The 17,770-nt window shown below is 36.3% G+C and overlaps 1 protein-coding gene across 2 annotated transcripts; it reads right to left on the reverse strand.

Moving 5' to 3' along the window:
• Nucleotides 1-350: 350 nt before the first annotated feature.
• On the reverse strand, nt 351-17,684 carry LOC108261641 (kinectin). Of its 2 annotated transcripts, XM_053677015.1 has the most exons (15): nt 17,364-17,684; nt 16,781-16,854; nt 16,659-16,674; nt 16,194-16,394; nt 15,887-16,086; nt 15,468-15,498; nt 14,970-14,997; nt 14,854-14,878; nt 14,297-14,318; nt 4,820-5,017; nt 4,525-4,718; nt 4,124-4,175; nt 3,072-3,886; nt 2,507-2,543; nt 351-2,420 (listed from the first exon to the last, which is right to left on the reverse strand). In XM_053677015.1, exons 1-15 carry the CDS (start codon nt 17,500-17,502, stop codon nt 1,636-1,638), a joined length of 2,817 nt encoding a protein of 938 aa, XP_053532990.1. In that variant the 5' UTR covers nt 17,503-17,684; the 3' UTR covers nt 351-1,635. The 2 variants fall into 2 exon arrangements, with proteins under 2 accessions (XP_053532990.1, XP_053532991.1); XM_053677016.1 differs by lacking the exons at nt 14,297-14,318; nt 14,854-14,878; nt 14,970-14,997; ... (4 more) ...; nt 16,781-16,854; nt 17,364-17,684 and adding exons at nt 5,849-5,870; nt 6,620-6,633; nt 7,314-7,338; ... (1 more) ...; nt 8,289-8,323; nt 8,571-8,671.
• Nucleotides 17,685-17,770: the final 86 nt, after the last annotated feature.

Raw genomic sequence — 17,770 nt, forward strand, 5'->3', positions numbered from 1 at the left:
CCCTTTGTCTCTCAGAGTCCCGCCCCTTTCCTTTCCTGTTCTAGTCTAACAGGCTTCTTCACATTGTACTTTAGGACTGTCAGTGTCACCTACTTCAAACCTTTTTATTATCTAGTGCATGTACTAATCCTCCTATAATAACAACAACAACAACAACAACAACAATAATAATGATAATAATAATAATAATAATAATAATAATAATAATAATATTTTCACAGTGTTAACCATAGCTAATACCTTAAACTTCATGGTGCTAAGGGCATATTCTGGGTTTGGGACATTGGACTCTGGTACCATGTTTATAAATTCAGCATTGATGCTGTGCATTCCAGATACAGAGTCACATATACTCCAATACAGCACTCATTTTAATCAACTAAACAACTTCCGGTACCACAGTAAAGAGTAAATGCAACACTGTAAGAATGTAGAAAACATGAACAATGTTGGGGGTTTGTCTGTTTGTGGAAGTCCCCAAACAGCTGTTCCTTTAACTTCTCCTCCATGGCAGCTGTCCTGCCCCTTACATGTGTCATTGCTGCCCCCTAGTGATGGTGAAACTTCAAGCTTCATTCATAGCAGACGTGGGTGACGTGTACTGGCAAAGACGATGTTGTACACTCGACCACAATCAGTCATTTGAATGTGATGCATCATGTACAGTACATGCACAGTAAATAGACTAATCTTCCAAAAGTGTCTGTAATGTTGATTATGTGTTACAGTTGGTGGAAAAGATACTGTCATGTACGCTTTCCATTCTTTCTATGAAAAGAGATCTCTTATTTAATGTTCCTTAAATAAAAAAAATACTGAGTGAATAATTCATTGATGCCACTTATATTCATATTGTGTGTAGAAATGCGAGACAAATACTAGCATTTGTTTACAGACAGACGTTTATGAGTTATAGCTATCATGTGACCTCTCATACACATTCATGTTTATTTTTATTTAATTTTTTTACCTGGTCAATAATGAATATTCAGGCACAGGTGGTGCAATTGCAGATGCGGAGCAGATTTCTATACGGATAGAAAGCTGACAAAGTACAAGATACACAGTTTGGTCTGCTGTGTTTTACTACCAGTGTTTTCCCACCTCCCAACAATTTTCCAGTTTTAGCCCATAGTTTCTAACTTTTATTCGCTTGCTGCCAATCACAGGCATAATCTAATACATGGAGTGTTCTTTTCGTAATCTATACAGAGAATATCTCATTCAGTGGGGGTTCACCATATTCCAGTGTTGATAACAGCGAACTGTAGGAAAGCTACAGAGGAGATAGATAGAGAAGTTTTCACTGAGACCAAAGAGAGAAATTTCTCACCAGACCTTCAAACGACAGATTCTGTGATTATATATATGAAGATATAGATAAAGATATAGTCCGTATAGGCCCGAGAGTAATCAATACATATTGCAGTGGAATATAAATACATACAAGGCTGAAAACAGTTATGACTCTATTTCTTACATATGATTAGACACATGGAACACCTTAATGTTCATCAGTTGCTTCGTCTGATCTTTTGGAAGTCTTTTTTTTTTTTTTAACCTGCTCTGTGTCTTTTCCAGTCACTTCCAAGATCTATGCTTTCTCAGGCTGTTTAATTGCCTTTGCTGACCGGCTCAGTTGTCTGTTGCTCTGGCAGGACCATCACCTAACAGGTCTGGATCCTTTTCCTCTTGCTGCTGTTCCTGAGATGCCAGATTGTCTTGAACAGTCTCCATCTTTGGTTCACTCTCTTTCCCCTCCAGCTGTGTCTCCTGTACTTTCTTAGTTGTTTTCCATAATTCATCTTTTCCCTCACTTTGCACTTCAACTGTCTCGTTCTTCTGAGATTTGTCTTTCTCATTGAACTGTGTGTCACTTTCCACTCCCTCTGTCTCACTCTCCTTTAGATTAATCTCTTCCTCTTTAAGTTGTTTATTTTCAATACCGTTTTTACGTTTTTCATTAGTTTGCATAAATGCTGCATCTGCGTCAGAAAGACTGTTTTTATTAGTCTCGGAAAATTCATTTCGGACCGTTTCTTCCTCTTTCGAATGTGTGTCTTGAACCTTCTGATCCTCATTTTTCTCTTTGAATTCTTTAGACTTCTCCACATTTCCCCCCTCTGTTTCTTGCGCTTGTATTTGTGTATCCTGTACCTGTGTGACTTTCAGTTCCAGATGTTGATCTCCCTCATCTTCAGCTGTTTTTCTCTCCTGTGGCTCTTTAGCCATGTTCTCTAATTCTGTATTTGTTCCTTTGGATAGTGTGCCTTTGTCTTGGGTGAGATTCTCGCTGTTCTTCAGGTCTGTATTTTCATCCTCTATCTGTTTTATAATCTCCTCTACTGGTTGATCTTTTTTTCCCTGTGATTTAATCTCTAAATCCAGATGACAGCTTGTTCCAGGTAATTCTCCACTCCCTAGAGAAAGCACAAATTTATGTGACAAACCAACATTGATTGACAGAGTGACTGATTGATTAATTGATTTAATCTCTCATGCTCACCTGTGTTTGCACCTCCTTCTTGTTCTTGTTCTTTCTCCTGTGAAAATAGTAGAGGACATTAATGTACAGGGCAGAGGTAAATAATTAAATATACATGGAGTAGAACTTGCTTGCTCTTATGGATATGCAAAATTGAGATTTTCTAACGTAGTTTAAGAGCTGCTGAATAAAGCATTGGGTCGGGATTATTATATTTTATTGTTATAATATTATATTGTGTTGTCTGTACTTTTCTTGTCCATCCTGGTGTTAATAACAAATCATTCAGCAGTGGGCCACCGTACACCTGTGCTGATAACAACAAACTATTTATAGTAAAAGTATAGAGGAGATAGCGTAGCGTTCTCTCAGACAGAAAAAGCATAATTTCTTACCAAACCTTAAAATGACATTCTACACACAGTCATTATGGGCACTCGTATAATAAGCATGGTTGGAAAAGTTAGCAACCTTTTTTTTTTTTTTTTTTTTTTTTTTTTTTTTTTTTTTTTTTTTTTTTTTACAGATAAATGGCCAAACTACATATTTGTTTCAACTTTGCCTGATTCCCCATTTCATCGTTTACCTGTTTGAATTGTGTGCCCTTCTGTTCCAGGGTCTCATCCTTCATCTGCTGTGTTTGTGCAGTTTCAGAAAGGAGTCTGTTTTTCTCCTGAATCTCCTGAATCAGTTTTTGTTTACTGGTTTTCAGTTCATTCACCAAACTCTCCAGTCGTCTATATTTCTCATTCATCTGGGTCTGATTTTCTTCTAACATCCTATTTGTTTTTCTCAGTTCTTTTAACTCTGTGAGCTGTTTGTCATTCTCTTCCAGTGTCATCTGCAGCATTTGTCTATTTACTTTCAGAAGACTCTCTTTCTCTTCAAGATGTTGTTTTGTTTCTGCTAACTCAGTTTTCTGTTGTTCCAGTATGATCATCTGGTCCTGTAGTTGTCTCTCCTTGTCCTGTCCCAGTGTCTCCAGTTTATTTTTACAGGTTTCCAGTTCTTTATCTGTGTTCTTCAGCTGTGTTTCTTTCTCACTCAGCAGTTTCTTCATATTCTCCAGTTCTGTGTTTTTCTCCTCAGTCTGTTCAGTGGCATTTTGAAGTTTTTCATTTGTGACCATTAACTCGACATCTCTCTCAGAAAGAGTCTTCTGAGTAGTCTCTAAACATTGTTTTAAATTTTTCACCTCTTCTATTTCTTTCTGTCTCTCTACAAGTCCTTTCTCCATTTTCTCCACAAGTATTTGTGCCTTCTCTATGCCTGTGTTTGAGTTCAGTTGTTGATCTCCCTCATGTTGAGCATTTTCTCTTTCCTGTGTTTTATACATCGTCTCTGGTTTCGTATTTGTATCTTTATCTGGTGCATCGCTGCTTTTTCCTGTGTTTCTCTGTTCTGTATGTTAGAAATTTTATGCAACAAACATACACACACACACACACACACACACACACACACACACACACACACACGCACACACACACACACACACACACACGCAAACACACACGCACACAGATTGACTCATTGATTGATTGATTGGTTGGTTGATTGATTGACAGATTGATTTTCTTTAATATTACTAGCTCAGTCAACTTGGCTATAACAAAAAAAAAAATCTGTCACACTCACCTGACCCTACACCTTCTCCTTCCTTCTTCCCTTTGTTCTGAAGTTCTTTCACCTGTTAAAATAGTAAAAGACTTTAATATATGGGGCAAATAACTACATATACACTACCAGTCAAAAATCTGGGGACACTTGAGTGAAATGCTGCTCATGATCTTAAAAACCTCTTGATCTGAAATGTCGGTTTATTTCTGCTCTCAGTTGTTTTGTGCTGATTCCACATAAATTCAGTAAATACATGTACCAATATCTGTAAATGCTTGTACATGCTATATACAGGACATATAAAATAATAGATGCCATATTGTACATGCCTTAAACATGATTCCTACTGAGCATGGATGAGCCTAAAATATATTATTTGCTTACATTAAAAAAAACACACAAAAAACAATAACAAGTACCTTAGATTTGATATATTCTGAAGTTTTGTTCAGTGATTCATTATTCTTCCCACACTGCAGTAATCCCTGATCTTCATGGAACAGACAGTCGACTGCGATCATGTTTTTTCTGTGTACGGCTTTGCTGCTGTTTAGTACAACACACTCTGTATCAAACGTGTGATGGAGCACCACTAGAACAGTAGGTTTGGTGTCTGGAAAAAAAATTAATTAAAAAAACATACCAAACATTTATTAACTATATAATTCAGCATATATAATGTATTATTAAAAAATATTAATATTTTGTGACTACCTGAAACATTCTGAATCTTTTTCACTGCTGCTTCGATGTCAGTTCCAGCTCGTGACACAATAGGGCAGAAACCCAGAATGAAATCACTCTCCTCCACAGAATCCACCTCCTGCAGATGTATTCGCTTTTTAAGACGATCTATGAAGCCGTTGTGGGAATTCAGTGTCTTTCCAGATACACAAGCATAAAACTTTCTACCTGTGAACAAGCAGCAAAAACTTTTTATTAATTTACATTATTTATTAAAGCTAAATTATTTTCTTAGCAATTAAGTTGTTAATAGTTAAAGTGTGAAATTCAGATCTTATACTAATGTACAGTTATTATAAATTTCTACACTTTAATAATGAACACTGAACTACATGATTCCCAATAACCAAATATTACTTGTTTTTACTTAAGCCAGCAGTGCTAAACTTGAGCGTTTGCAAGAGATTGACAGAGTTCCACCTCCATGCACAAATATCGTTATAAAGTCTTGTGCCATATTGTACAAGTTCTTAAAATAATATATAGCATCAAACTGATCATCAGTAACAGAACAGACCAAATCAGGACAAACCTTTGCTGAAGACACACTGTCATTTTTAATATAATGCCAAAAACCCAACGCTCAACTTAAGGGTCTTTGGAAGAATAATATTTTTAATTCAGATTTTCTTTACAGAGAAAAGCCAAAGAATTTACTCTATTAAACAGCTCCACTAATGGGCTTCCAAATAGGACTGCTGTACCTAAATATTCATATAAAGAGGAAAAGCTAAAGAGGACTCTGGTGCTAACAGAGTAAGAGAAAAAAGAAGAGTAGAAAGGCAGTGCCAGCACATTCAAATAAAAATCAGACTAATCGAGTTGAGCGTCTAATCAAACATGATATTAGCAGAAGGTTTGTCTAACGTATTTTGTCAGAAGAAAACCCTGCACATGATCTAAACAGAAAAGAGAGGACGGATCCTTTATAGGATCTTAATAAAAAGGATCAGTTTTGTGTCTGCTATCTCTGAATATTTGGGATTGTCTTATACTCACTTGGTTCAACAGATTGGATGCCCTGTGGGAGTAAATGAGACAATGTGAGGTTTTTATGCCAGGTGTCGCATAAAACCGAATATTTTTGACCACTAGGTCAAATAAACATACAATAGTAACTATATGAAGCCAAATGGGGCATGCTGTCCCACGATTGCGCAACATCTAGAATGGCACACAGCAAATTCTACAAAATGCACTGTTCTTCTGATAATTGTCTACATATATCTAGGTGACTACGTAAGATATTTGAGACCTTCAACACATGTTACAAGTCCCTGTATAAGTTGGTACTATACTATGCTCTACCATAAAGTCTTAATGCAGCATATCATTCTCGAGCAAAACAGCAGTGGGTCCTTGACTAACATTTCAACTATGAGCTTGGGTTCCACCCCCCCCCCCCCCACCACCACCACCACCCATAAACACATCATTCAAGTCCATACAAACTAGTTTATTCAACTATTAATTAGCTCTTATAGATGACAATTAGCAGGTGACAGGATAGAGGAATGAGTTGTGTGTTGCAGCACATGACATTTAAATTAAAACATCAAGTAAAAGTGATTTGTGAACATCAAAATATTGTTGGTAAGTGAAAGTTAAAAGAAAGACCTGCTGGCTGTCATAAACAGCCTTCAACTTCAACAATTTCACACTTTTGTAGTGAGGCAGACTCTTACATTACTCACTATTATATGTGAAAATAGAGCAATAAAAATCAGCCAGAATCATCAATGTAATGCCAAAGCATAGTTACTGACTTACCTCTGAGTCAGGACCTGTATAAAACAACAGAAAGAAGCTCAATATTAGATATTAATTCATTAAGATATTTAACTTTATACCTACTGCTAATACTCCAGCTCTAAACATATTCTATTTATACTCACTGAATCGTAAATCTACAAAACTCCAAAATTAGTAATATTTTGATTTTGTTTTGATTAATACCCAAAACTAGTTATGTGCAGGTTAAATTCTTATTCAGAAGTGACTGGTAGCAGTGAAATGCATTTACATATATACATTTATTGTAGTCTTAGAGCTGTCATTTAGATCTATAGGGTTAGTGTTAGAATCTAGAATATTTACAGTATATATCATCACATTAAATATACAGTATAATCAGACAATTCCCAAAGAAAAATCTTGCATTGGATTAGTGCCCATGAGATGGCACAGAGCAGATGTCAATATTAGTTTAGTCAGTTGGAAAAATGTCGCTGGAATTTGTATATACTTGTACAGATTTGATATTTGAATACATTTTAGGAAATGACTTGTAACGTCACGAACAATCTTACCAGGAATTTATAAATAAACAGCTTTTTAGCTCTCGGCTATAGTCTATAAGTCACTAGTCTACAGGCAAATATATTTATCTGCAGAATCAAATATTTATTGGAGCATCAGTACATTTATTCAGCATTCATCTGCATTCCAACCTGTTTATACTCACTTGACTTGTCTCTATTCCGGAAAGACTGTGGAAGGGAATTACAGAGTATAACTGTTTAATGCATGGTGTCAAATATAAACTTAAAAATGTACGTTTGAAAATGAAGTATCTATCTATTTATTCTTTATAAAAGATTCACAGATCATTTCTTTTTTCATTAAAAAATAGAAAATCTATACAAACGCAAAACCTTCAGTGCTTTGCTCATAGTACTGTATGTTGCTTTATCTCTTTAATGAAAAACAATCAGCAGGGGAAATAATTCAATGTTAAATGTAATTGTCCATTGCATTACATTTCATCTCATCACTTTGTCACACTGAAATGAAATCACATCCTTGAATTATAATTGAAGAAAATCTCATTTTCCAGCCATTACTGTCCATATTTGTATTTTGTGTTAAACAGGATTGCATTACATTTGCCACACTTATTTACATCCTGGCATTGTAGTTGAACTCCTGTGTGCGATGACTTTGTGTTCACTTGTAGCTCTGTTCTCTCGACAACGTCACAGCATAACACTGTAATTTCCAGGATGGGATAATCTATAAGTTTGAAGGCTGTGCTGTTTTTTTGTCGAATTTCTGATACTGAAGGCTGAGATATAAGTAAATAAAATCAGGTATTACCATCAGTAAGAGAACCAAGCAGAGCCATTTACTTACCTCTAATGCAAAACCTGAAAAACCTGTACAAAAACAAAGAAAGTAGTGGTAAAGTGTATGTTTATGGTGTGTCGTTTCATGCTGATGGACACAGCGAAAATAAAATAAAATAAAAAACCCCACCCCCCTCCTCATTGAATAGTCAAATTAAAATATAAAGGTAACAAATGGCAAAATATTGATAACTGTCCAATAATGGTGTTTAAATGCTGAACACTGCGTAACCAAAAATCCCACAGAGAAGCTTTCTAATACTTATAATACCATCTTCTGGTCTGGAATGACTGCCTTTAAACATCTGACTTACGTGACATCATCTTTATATTTTCCTAAAGGTTCAGACTAAGAGAGAGAGAGAGAGAGAGAGAGAGAGACACACACACACACACACACACACACACACACACACACATACACACACACACACACACACACACACACACACACAGAGAGAGAGAATTCAGTCATCTCATTGTGTAACTACACAGTTCTAATAAAACGCATTTCTATGACATTTTCTCTAATAAAACACGATTTCAGAATATATTTAGGTGTGTTATTTAACACGACTTTGCCATGCTTTTCTTACCTTTACTGCTTCTCATAAACAGAGTTTATCACCTGCTGCTTCAGAAGAATTGGGACTTTCACTTTCACCTTCCGAGAAGTCACTGCGCAGTTTGACAAATGAGAGAGAGCTCCGCCCCTCCCCCTATTAGAGCTCCGTCCCTTCGTCTATCAGAGTCCCGCCCCTTTCCCTTCATGTTCTAGTCTAACAGGCTTCTTCACATTGTACTTTAGGACTGTCAGTGTCACCTACTTCAAACCTTTTTATTATCTAGTGCATGTACTAATCCTCCTATAACAACAACAACAACAACAATAATAAGGATAATAATAATAATAATAATAATAATAATAATAATAATAATAATAATAATACTATTTTCACAGTATTAACCATAGCTAATACCTTAAACTTCATGGTGCTAAGGGCATATTCTGGGTTTGGGACATTGGACTCTGGTATCATGTTTATAAATTCAGCATTGATGCTGTGCATTCCAGATACAGAGTCACATATACTCCAATACAGCACTCATTTTAATCAACTAAACAACTTCCGGTACCACAGTAAATTGTAAATGCAACACTGTAACAATGTAGAAAACATGAACAATGTTGGGGGGTTGTCTGTTTGTGGAAGTCTCCAAACAGCTGTTACCTTTAACTTCTCCTCCATGGCAGATGTCCTGCCCCTTACATGTGTCATTGCTGCCCCCTAGTGATGGTGAAACTCCAAGCTTCATTCATAGCAGACGTGGGTGACGTGTACTGGCAAAGACGATGTTGTACACTCGACCACAATCAGTCATTTGAATGTGATGCATCATGTACAGTACATGCACAGTAAATAGACTAATCTTCCAAAAGTGTCTGTAATGTTGATTATGTGTTACAGTTGGTGGAAAAGATACTGTCATGTACGCTTTCCATTCTTTCTATGAAAAGAGATCTCTTATTTAATGTTCCTTAAATAAAAAAAATACTGAGTGAATAATTCATTGATGCCACTTATATTCATATTGTGTGTAGAAATGCGAGACAAATACTAGCATTTGTTTACAGACAGACGTTTATGAGTTATAGCTATCATGTGACCTCTCATACACATTCCTGTTTATTTATTTTTTATTTTTTTACCTGGTCAATAATGAATATTCAGGCACAGGTGGTGCAATTGCAGATGCGGAGCAGATTTCTATACGGATAGAAAGCTGACAAAGTACAAGATACACAGTTTGGCCTGCTGTGTTTTACTACCAGTGTTTTCCCACCTCCCAACAATTTTCCAGTTTTAGCCCATAGTTTCTAACTTTTATTCGCTTGCTGCCAATCACAGGCATAATGTAATACATGGAGTGTTCTTTTCGTAATCTATACAGAGAATATCTCATTCAGTGGGGGTTCACCATATTCCAGTGTTGATAACAGCGAACTGTAGGAAAGCTACAGAGGAGATAGATAGAGAAGTTTTCACTGAGACCAAAGAGAGAAATTTCTCACCAGACCTTCAAACGACAGATTCTGTGATTATATATATGAAGATATAGATAAAGATATAGTCCGTATAGGCCCGAGAGTAATCAATACATATTGCAGTGGAATATAAATACATACAAGGCTGAAAACAGTTATGACTCTATTTCTTACATATGATTAGACACATGGAACACCTTAATGTTCATCAGTTGCTTCGTCTGATCTTTTGGAAGTCTTTTTTTTTTTTTTTTAACCTGCTCTGTGTCTTTTCCAGTCACTTCCAAGATCTATGCTTTCTCAGGCTGTTTAATTGCCTTTGCTGACCGGCTCAGTTGTCTGTTGCTCTGGCAGGACCATCACCTAACAGGTCTGGATCCTTTTCCTCTTGCTGCTGTTCCTGAGATGCCAGATTGTCTTGAACAGTCTCCATCTTTGGTTCACTCTCTTTCCCCTCCAGCTGTGTCTCCTGTACTTTCTTAGTTGTTTTCCATAATTCATCTTTTCCCTCACTTTGCTCTTCAACTGTCTCGTTCTTCTGAGATTTGTCTTTCTCATTGAACTGTGTGTCACTTTCCACTCCCTCTGTCTCACTCTCCTTTAGATTAATCTCTTCCTCTTTAAGTTGTTTATTTTCAATACCGTTTTTACGTTTTTCATTAGTTTGCATAAATGCTGCATCTGCGTCAGAAAGACTGTTTTTATTAGTCTCGGAAAATTCATTTCGGACCGTTTCTTCCTCTTTCGAATGTGTGTCTTGAACCTTCTGATCCTCATTTTTCTCTTTGAATTCTTTAGACTTCTTCACATTTTTTCCCTCTGTGATTTAATCTCTAAATCCAGATTCCAGCTTGTTCCAGGTAATTCTCCACTCCCTAGAGAAAACACAAATTTATGTGCCAAACCGACATTGATTGACAGAGTGACTGATTGATTAATTGATTTAATCTCTCATGCTCACCTGTGTTTGCACCTTCTTCTTGTTCTTGTTCTTTCTCCTGTGTGAAAATAGTAGAGGACATTAATGTACGGGGCAGAGGTAAATAATTAAATATACATGGAGTAGAACTTGCTTGCTCTTATGGATATGCAAAATTGAGATTTTCTAACATAGTTTAAGAGCTGCTGAATAAAGCATTGGGTCGGGATTATTATATTTTATTGTTATAATATTATATTGTGTTGTCTGTACTTTTCTTGTCCATCCTGGTGTTAATAACGAATCATTCAGCAGTGGGCCACCGTACACCTGTGCTGATAACAACAAACTATTTATAGTAAAAGTATAGAGGAGATAGCGTAGTGTTCTCTCAGACAGAAAAAGCATAATTTCTTACCAAACCTTAAAATGACATTCTACACACAGTCATTATGGGCACTCGTATAATAAGCATGGTTGGAAAAGTTAGCATCTTTTTTTTTTTTTTTTTTTTTTTTTTTTTACAGATAAATGGCCAAACTACATATTTGTTTCAACTTTGCCTGATTCCCCATTTCATCGTTTACCTGTTTGAATTGTGTGCCCTTCTGTTCCAGGGTCTCATCCTTCATCTGCTGTGTTTGTGCAGTTTCAGAAAGGAGTCTGTTTTTCTCCTGAATCTCCTGAATCAGTTTTTGTTTACTGGTTTTCAGTTCATTCACCAAACTCTCTAGTTGTCTATATTTCTCATTCATCTGGGTCTGATTTTCTTCTAACATCCTATTTGTTTTTCTCAGTTCTTTTAACTCTGTGAGCTGTTTGTCATTCTCTTCCAGTGTCATCTGCAGCATTTGTCTATTTACTTTCAGAAGACTCTCTTTCTCTTCAAGATGTTGTTTTGTTTCTGCTAACTCAGTTTTCTGTTGTTCCAGTATGATCATCTTGTCCTGTAGTTGTCTCTCCTTGTCCTGTCCCAGTGTCTCCAGTTTATTTGTACAGGTTTCCACTTCTTTATCTGTGTTCTTCAGCTGTGTTTCTTTCTCACTCAGCAGTTTCTTCATTTTCTCCAGTTCTGTGTTTTTCTCCTCAGTCTGTTCAGTGGCATTTTGAAGTTTTTCATTTGTGTCCATTAACTCTTCACCTCTCTCAGAAAGACTCTTCTGAATAGTCTCTAAACATTGTTTTAAATTTTTCACCTCTTCTGTTTCTTTCTGTCTCTCTACAAGTTCTTTCTCCATTTTCTCCACAAGTATTTGTGCCTTCTCTATGCTTGTGTTTGAGTTCAGTTGTTGATCTCCCTCATGTTGAGCCTTTTCTCTTTCCTGTGTTTTATACATCGTCTCTGGTTTCGTATTTGTATATTTGAATGGTGCATCGCTGCTTTTTCCTGTGTTTCTCTGTTCTGTATGTGAGAAATTTTATGCAACAAACATACACACACACACACACACACACACACACACGCACACACACACACACACACACGCGCAAACACACACGCACACAGATTGACTCATTGATTGATTGATTGGTTGGTTGATTGATTGACAGATTGATTTTCTTTAATATTACTAGCTCAGTCAACTTGGCTATAACAAAAAAAAAAAATCTGTCACACTCACCTGACCCTACACCTTCTCCTTCCTTCTTCCCTTTGTTCTGAAGTGCTTTCACCTGTTAAAATAGTAGAAGACTTTAATATATGGGGCAAATAATTACATATACACTACCAGTCAAAAGTGTCAAAAATCTGGGGACCCTTGAGTGAAATGCTGCTCATGATCTTAAAAACCTCTTGATCTGAAATGTCGGTTTATTTCTCCTCTCAGTTGTTTTGTGCTGATTCTACATAAATTCAGTAAATACATGTACCAATATCTGTAAATGCTTGTACATGCTATATACAGGACATATAAAATAATAGATGTCATATTGTACATGCCTTAAACATGAATCCTGACTGAACATGGATGAGCCTAAAATATATTATTTGCTTACATAAAAAAACACACAAAAAACAATAACAAGTACCTTAGATTTGATATATTCTGAAGTTTTGGTCAGTGATTCATTATTCTCCCCACGCTGCAGTAATCCATGATCTTCATGGAACAGACAGTTGACTGCAATCATGTTTTTTCTGTGTACGGCTTTGCTGCTGTTTAGTACAACACACTCTGTATCAAACGTGTGATAGAGCACCACTAGAACAGTAGGTTTGGTGTCTGGAAAAAAAATTAAATAAAATAAACATACCAAACATTTATTAACTATATAATTCAGCATATATAATGTATTATTAAAAAATATTAATATTTTGTGACTACCTGAAACATTCTGAAGCATTTTCACTGCTGCTTCGATGTCAGTTCCAGCTCGTGACACAATAGGGCAGAAACCCAGAATGAAATCACTCTCCTCCACAGAATCCACCTTCTGCAGATGTATTAGCTTTTTAAGACGATCTATGAAGTCGTTGTGGGAATTCAGTGTCTTTCCAGATACACAAGCATAAAACTTTCTACCTGTGAACAAGCAGCAAAAACTTTTTATTAATTTACATTATTTATTAAAGCTAAATTATTTTCTTAGCAATTAAGTTGTTAATAGTTAAAGTGTGAAATTCAGATCTAATACTAATGTACAGTTATTATAAATTTCTACACTTTAATAATGAACACTGATACATGATTCCCAATAACCAAATATTACTTGTTTTTACTTAAGCCAGCAGTGCTAAACTTGAACGTTTGCAAGAGATTGACAGAGTTCCACCTCCATGCACAAATATCATTATAAAGTCTTGTGCCATATTGTACAAGTTCTTAAAATAATATATAGCATCAAACTGATCATCAGTAACAGAACAGACCAAATCAGGACAAACCTTTGCTGAAGACACACTGTCATTTTTAATATAATGCCAAAAGCCCAACGTTCAACCTAAGGGTCTTTGGAAGAATAATATTTTTCATTCAGATTTTCTTTACGGAGAAAAGCCAAAGAATTTACCCTATTAAACAGCTCAACCAATGAGCTTCCAAATAGGACTGCTGTACCTAAATGTTCCTATAAAGAGGAAAAGCTAAAGGGGACTCTGGTGCTAACAGAGTAAGAGATAAAGGAAGAGTAGAAAGGCAGTGCCAGCACATTCAAATAAAAGTCAGACTAATTGAGTTGAGCGTCTAATCAAACATGATATTAGCAGAAGGTTTGTCTAACGTATTTTGTCAGAAGAAAACCCTGCACATGATCTAAACAGAAAAGAGAGGACGGATCCTTTATAGGATCTTAATAATAAAAGGATCAGTTTTGTGTCTGCTATCTCTGAATATTGTGGATTGTCTTATACTCACTTGGTTCAACAGATCGGATGCCCTGTGGGAGTAAATGAGACAATGTGAGGTTTTTATGCCAGGTGTCGCATAAAACTGAATATTTCTAACCACTAGGTCAAATAAACATGGCATAATAACTCTATGGAGCCAAATGGGGCATGCTGTCCCACGATTGCGCAACATCTAGAAAGGCAAGCCAGTTGAACATCAGGGGAAATTGTAGCACTTTTTAAAAAGGAAAATTGCTGTTCACTCTAAAGAGGTCATTAGTATTTCAATGTAATTTAAATTGTATGGCGTTATAAATGGGGACTTTATGAACGGTTGATATTAAAATCTATCGACGAGCCACTGCCTTATCACTGTTGTAATCTGTGTCTTCCTTGCAGTGTCCTTGTTCTGTGTCCTTACATACTATCCATCGTATTCATTAGATTTCAGATTGATAAAAGTTCATAATTAATCATCACTGTTATAAAATATATGCAAATAAATAAAAACAGACCACTGTGCTGTTAAAAAGCTGGAGGTTTTAGTATAGCAGAAAATTGTTGTCTATATATTTTATGACTTACTTTTTTTGTTTGGTCTTCTTCTTTTCTGTGAAGTTAAAAAAAATGATGCATGTTAATACAGTATGTTGCTACAGTATGCTATATGTAATTAAATATGTAAATTCAAGTATACATACTGTTCAGCTTTACTTTCTCCTTTTTGTTCTGTGGGATTAAATATGATGCATATTAATATGATGCGCATTCAATTACATTCTGTTAAAAAGCTGTAATGTTACAGCAGTACAAGAACAGTGCAGTATGGTGATTGTTAGTGGTACGTGAGGATGTAGCTAGTACTCTCACCAAGAATCTGGACTTTCAAGTGGTAACACTTACTAACAAATTTGGATACTGGTTTACACATTCTAATAGCGATGTTCTTGGTCAACTTGGTGAGCTGCTAGTCAAGCCAAGTCAAATAGCTACCACTGCAGTGGTAACATTATTTAATGTTGTTAACTTAGTTGGATTAGAGAGTGCTTTATTTACATAGCAAATTTCAAATGTTCCAATTTACTTTGTTAGTTAAGAAAGTGCTCATTCTGTTAGGCAAGGGCATTTGGTATGCCAGCAACATTATGTTATTTTTCACTGATAGGTGAACTACATGTATTGAAGGATGTGTGACTTACTTTTCTCAGACTTTTCCTGTTTTTGGTGTTTCTGTGGAGTAGAATTGGATGCATGTGAATACGATGTATACAATGCATGCTGCGCTTAGAAAAAGGAGATTTTCTAAGATTACTGATGGTCTTAAAGAATAACAAAGTTTCTTACTGTCCCCAGAGGGCCCATAAAAGAAACGTCAACATTTTCTATGAGTATGCGATTTATATCAAAATCAGCAATAAACTATGGAACTAGAAGTCTTCTTGCTTTTTATGCTAACTGACGTGATATGGAAATATGAACATTTTCACCAGTACCATGATGAAATGATTGAATATTTTAGACCAGATACTAACTTCTGCCATTGTTTCGTAGATTCGACTGTCTTTTCATTAACACAGTGCAAATAGACGGACAACTGACTATACTTCAGGATACATACCACAGAATGCAGCCAGTCTGCGACCTTCTTTACAGCTTCATCATTCTTACGGCACTGCAGCAGCCCTTTATCCTCATGGAACAGACAGTCAACCACAAGAGGATTCTCAGGATCCTCTTTATTTACAACTCTGCTGCTGTCAGGTACACTGCACTCTGGGTCAAATGTGTGATGGATCACCACTAAAGCAACATATTTGTCTGTAAACAATATTTACATGCATTTTTAAAAAGGAACTTATTTCCCAGCAAGACAAGAAAATGATTCGGAAACAGTATCAAATGATCTATTGCAAATAAAAACATACCTTTATAATCATCATTGAGTTTTTGCAGCGCAACTTGTATGTCAGTTCCAACTCGTGAAACAATGGGACAATAAAACAGAATGGCTTTACACTCTTTCTTGGTAGTAGTTATCTCCAAAGAATTTCTTTGTTTTTGAAGTTGCCTTGTAAACTCTTCATGAGTCCGTCTTATGTTTTCAGGAACAACTTGAAAGCATTTGACTATGTTGAGGGATTAAACAGCATATAAGCCTACTGTATTAAGTGGATATTATACATTCACTACTACTTCCTTCACTACTATTATAGGAACACACCAAAACACCATGAGGTCCCGACCAGCATAAATGAAATAATATATAGAGCATATCTAAGCATTCCAGACACTTTACACTTTGCAGTTCACACACTAGCAGAACTCAGAGACATTGTATGAAAGGCAAATAATCTACAAAGAATGTCTTAGCAATAAAACGTTTGACTCACTTTTTCCTGGCATTATCTGGGAAGAGAGGTCAGCAGAAGAGAGTCAGATGAGAAGACTTTATTTAACGTAATCAAAACAGCATCCTGAATAATCACACGTACAGTCAAAAACCAACACTTACTGATGAAAAAGTAGGCAAATGCCTAAGCAGATTCTGTAGAACCGCTGATTCCTCCAGGAAAAATGTAGCTCTGTCTGGGGCAAACGACTTTTTGAGAGAACAAACGCAGCCAGAAACACTGCAGTGCTTTCACATTGTTCTGCCACGCCTAGTCATGCCATGCGCTAATCAGACAACAGGTCAGGCTGGAAATACTGCCTGAGGATCGTTGTGTATATGTTATAAATAGGTAGAAAATGAACCCAGCCTCTTATGGGATTATGTACAGTTTTGCGTGGAAAAGAACGTAACATTAAAGTCATGCACTACTGGTTAAAAAGAAAGATTTTTGGATCCCCCCCACAATATATAAAACAAAATAAGAGCCTTAACCACCAAACCACCACTGCAAGCAAATTATTATTATGCTTTTGCACTTTAAATCCCAGCTCTATTAAACATTCTATAGCATTTTCAATTTTTCTGTTAGAAATGTACACACCTATTTATGAGCCATCATATTTTTGTTAAGCCATGCAAAGTATTCACTTGTCATACAGGTTTTGCTTATTAAATTCCATAACATATTTTGATAAACTATTACCTTCAGGGATTGAAATTTTGCTACGCTGAAGGGAACTGTGCACCTTCTGTGTTACCCAAAGCTTAATGCTCCGAGAGGGACCATGCCCACTAGGTAAACAGGGGAGGGGAGGTACAAAATACGGAAGGCTGACAAACATAGTCTACGTCATCAAAATGCAACTCAATAGTGCCATCTAGTGATGAACTAGTGAGGAAAGTACAAGTCACGTTCCTTTACTGTTAAAACTGAGAGCTTCATCAGCTGTGCCACTGGTCGCAGCCGTGTCCGGTATTTTACCCATGACCAGTGCTGCACGGACACATACATCTGCTCCAAGAAATACCTCGACATCCTGCCCATGTGTCTCCACAGTGTGAGGTCAAGCGGGGAATTGTGAGCTCTTTACTCTTTACTGAATTAGAAAT

This window comes from Ictalurus punctatus, chromosome 28 (assembly GCF_001660625.3).
Source record: "Ictalurus punctatus breed USDA103 chromosome 28, Coco_2.0, whole genome shotgun sequence".
In the NCBI taxonomy this organism is placed as follows: Eukaryota; Metazoa; Chordata; class Actinopteri; order Siluriformes; family Ictaluridae; genus Ictalurus; species Ictalurus punctatus.

Bases quoted from the DNA above. Each gene is read 5' to 3' on its own strand.
- LOC108261641 (XM_053677015.1), bottom strand. From the start codon at position 17,502: ATGTTTGTCAGCCTTCCGTATTTTGTACCTCCCCTCCCCTGTTTACCT. The intron at 14,998-15,467 runs GTAAGTCACACA...TTAATCCCACAG, and splicing joins ACAGGAAAAGTCTGAGAAAA to AACAAAAAGGAGAAAGTAAA. The intron at 4,719-4,819 runs GTAGTCACAAAA...TTTTTTTTCCAG, and splicing joins AAAGATTCAGAATGTTTCAG to ACACCAAACCTACTGTTCTA.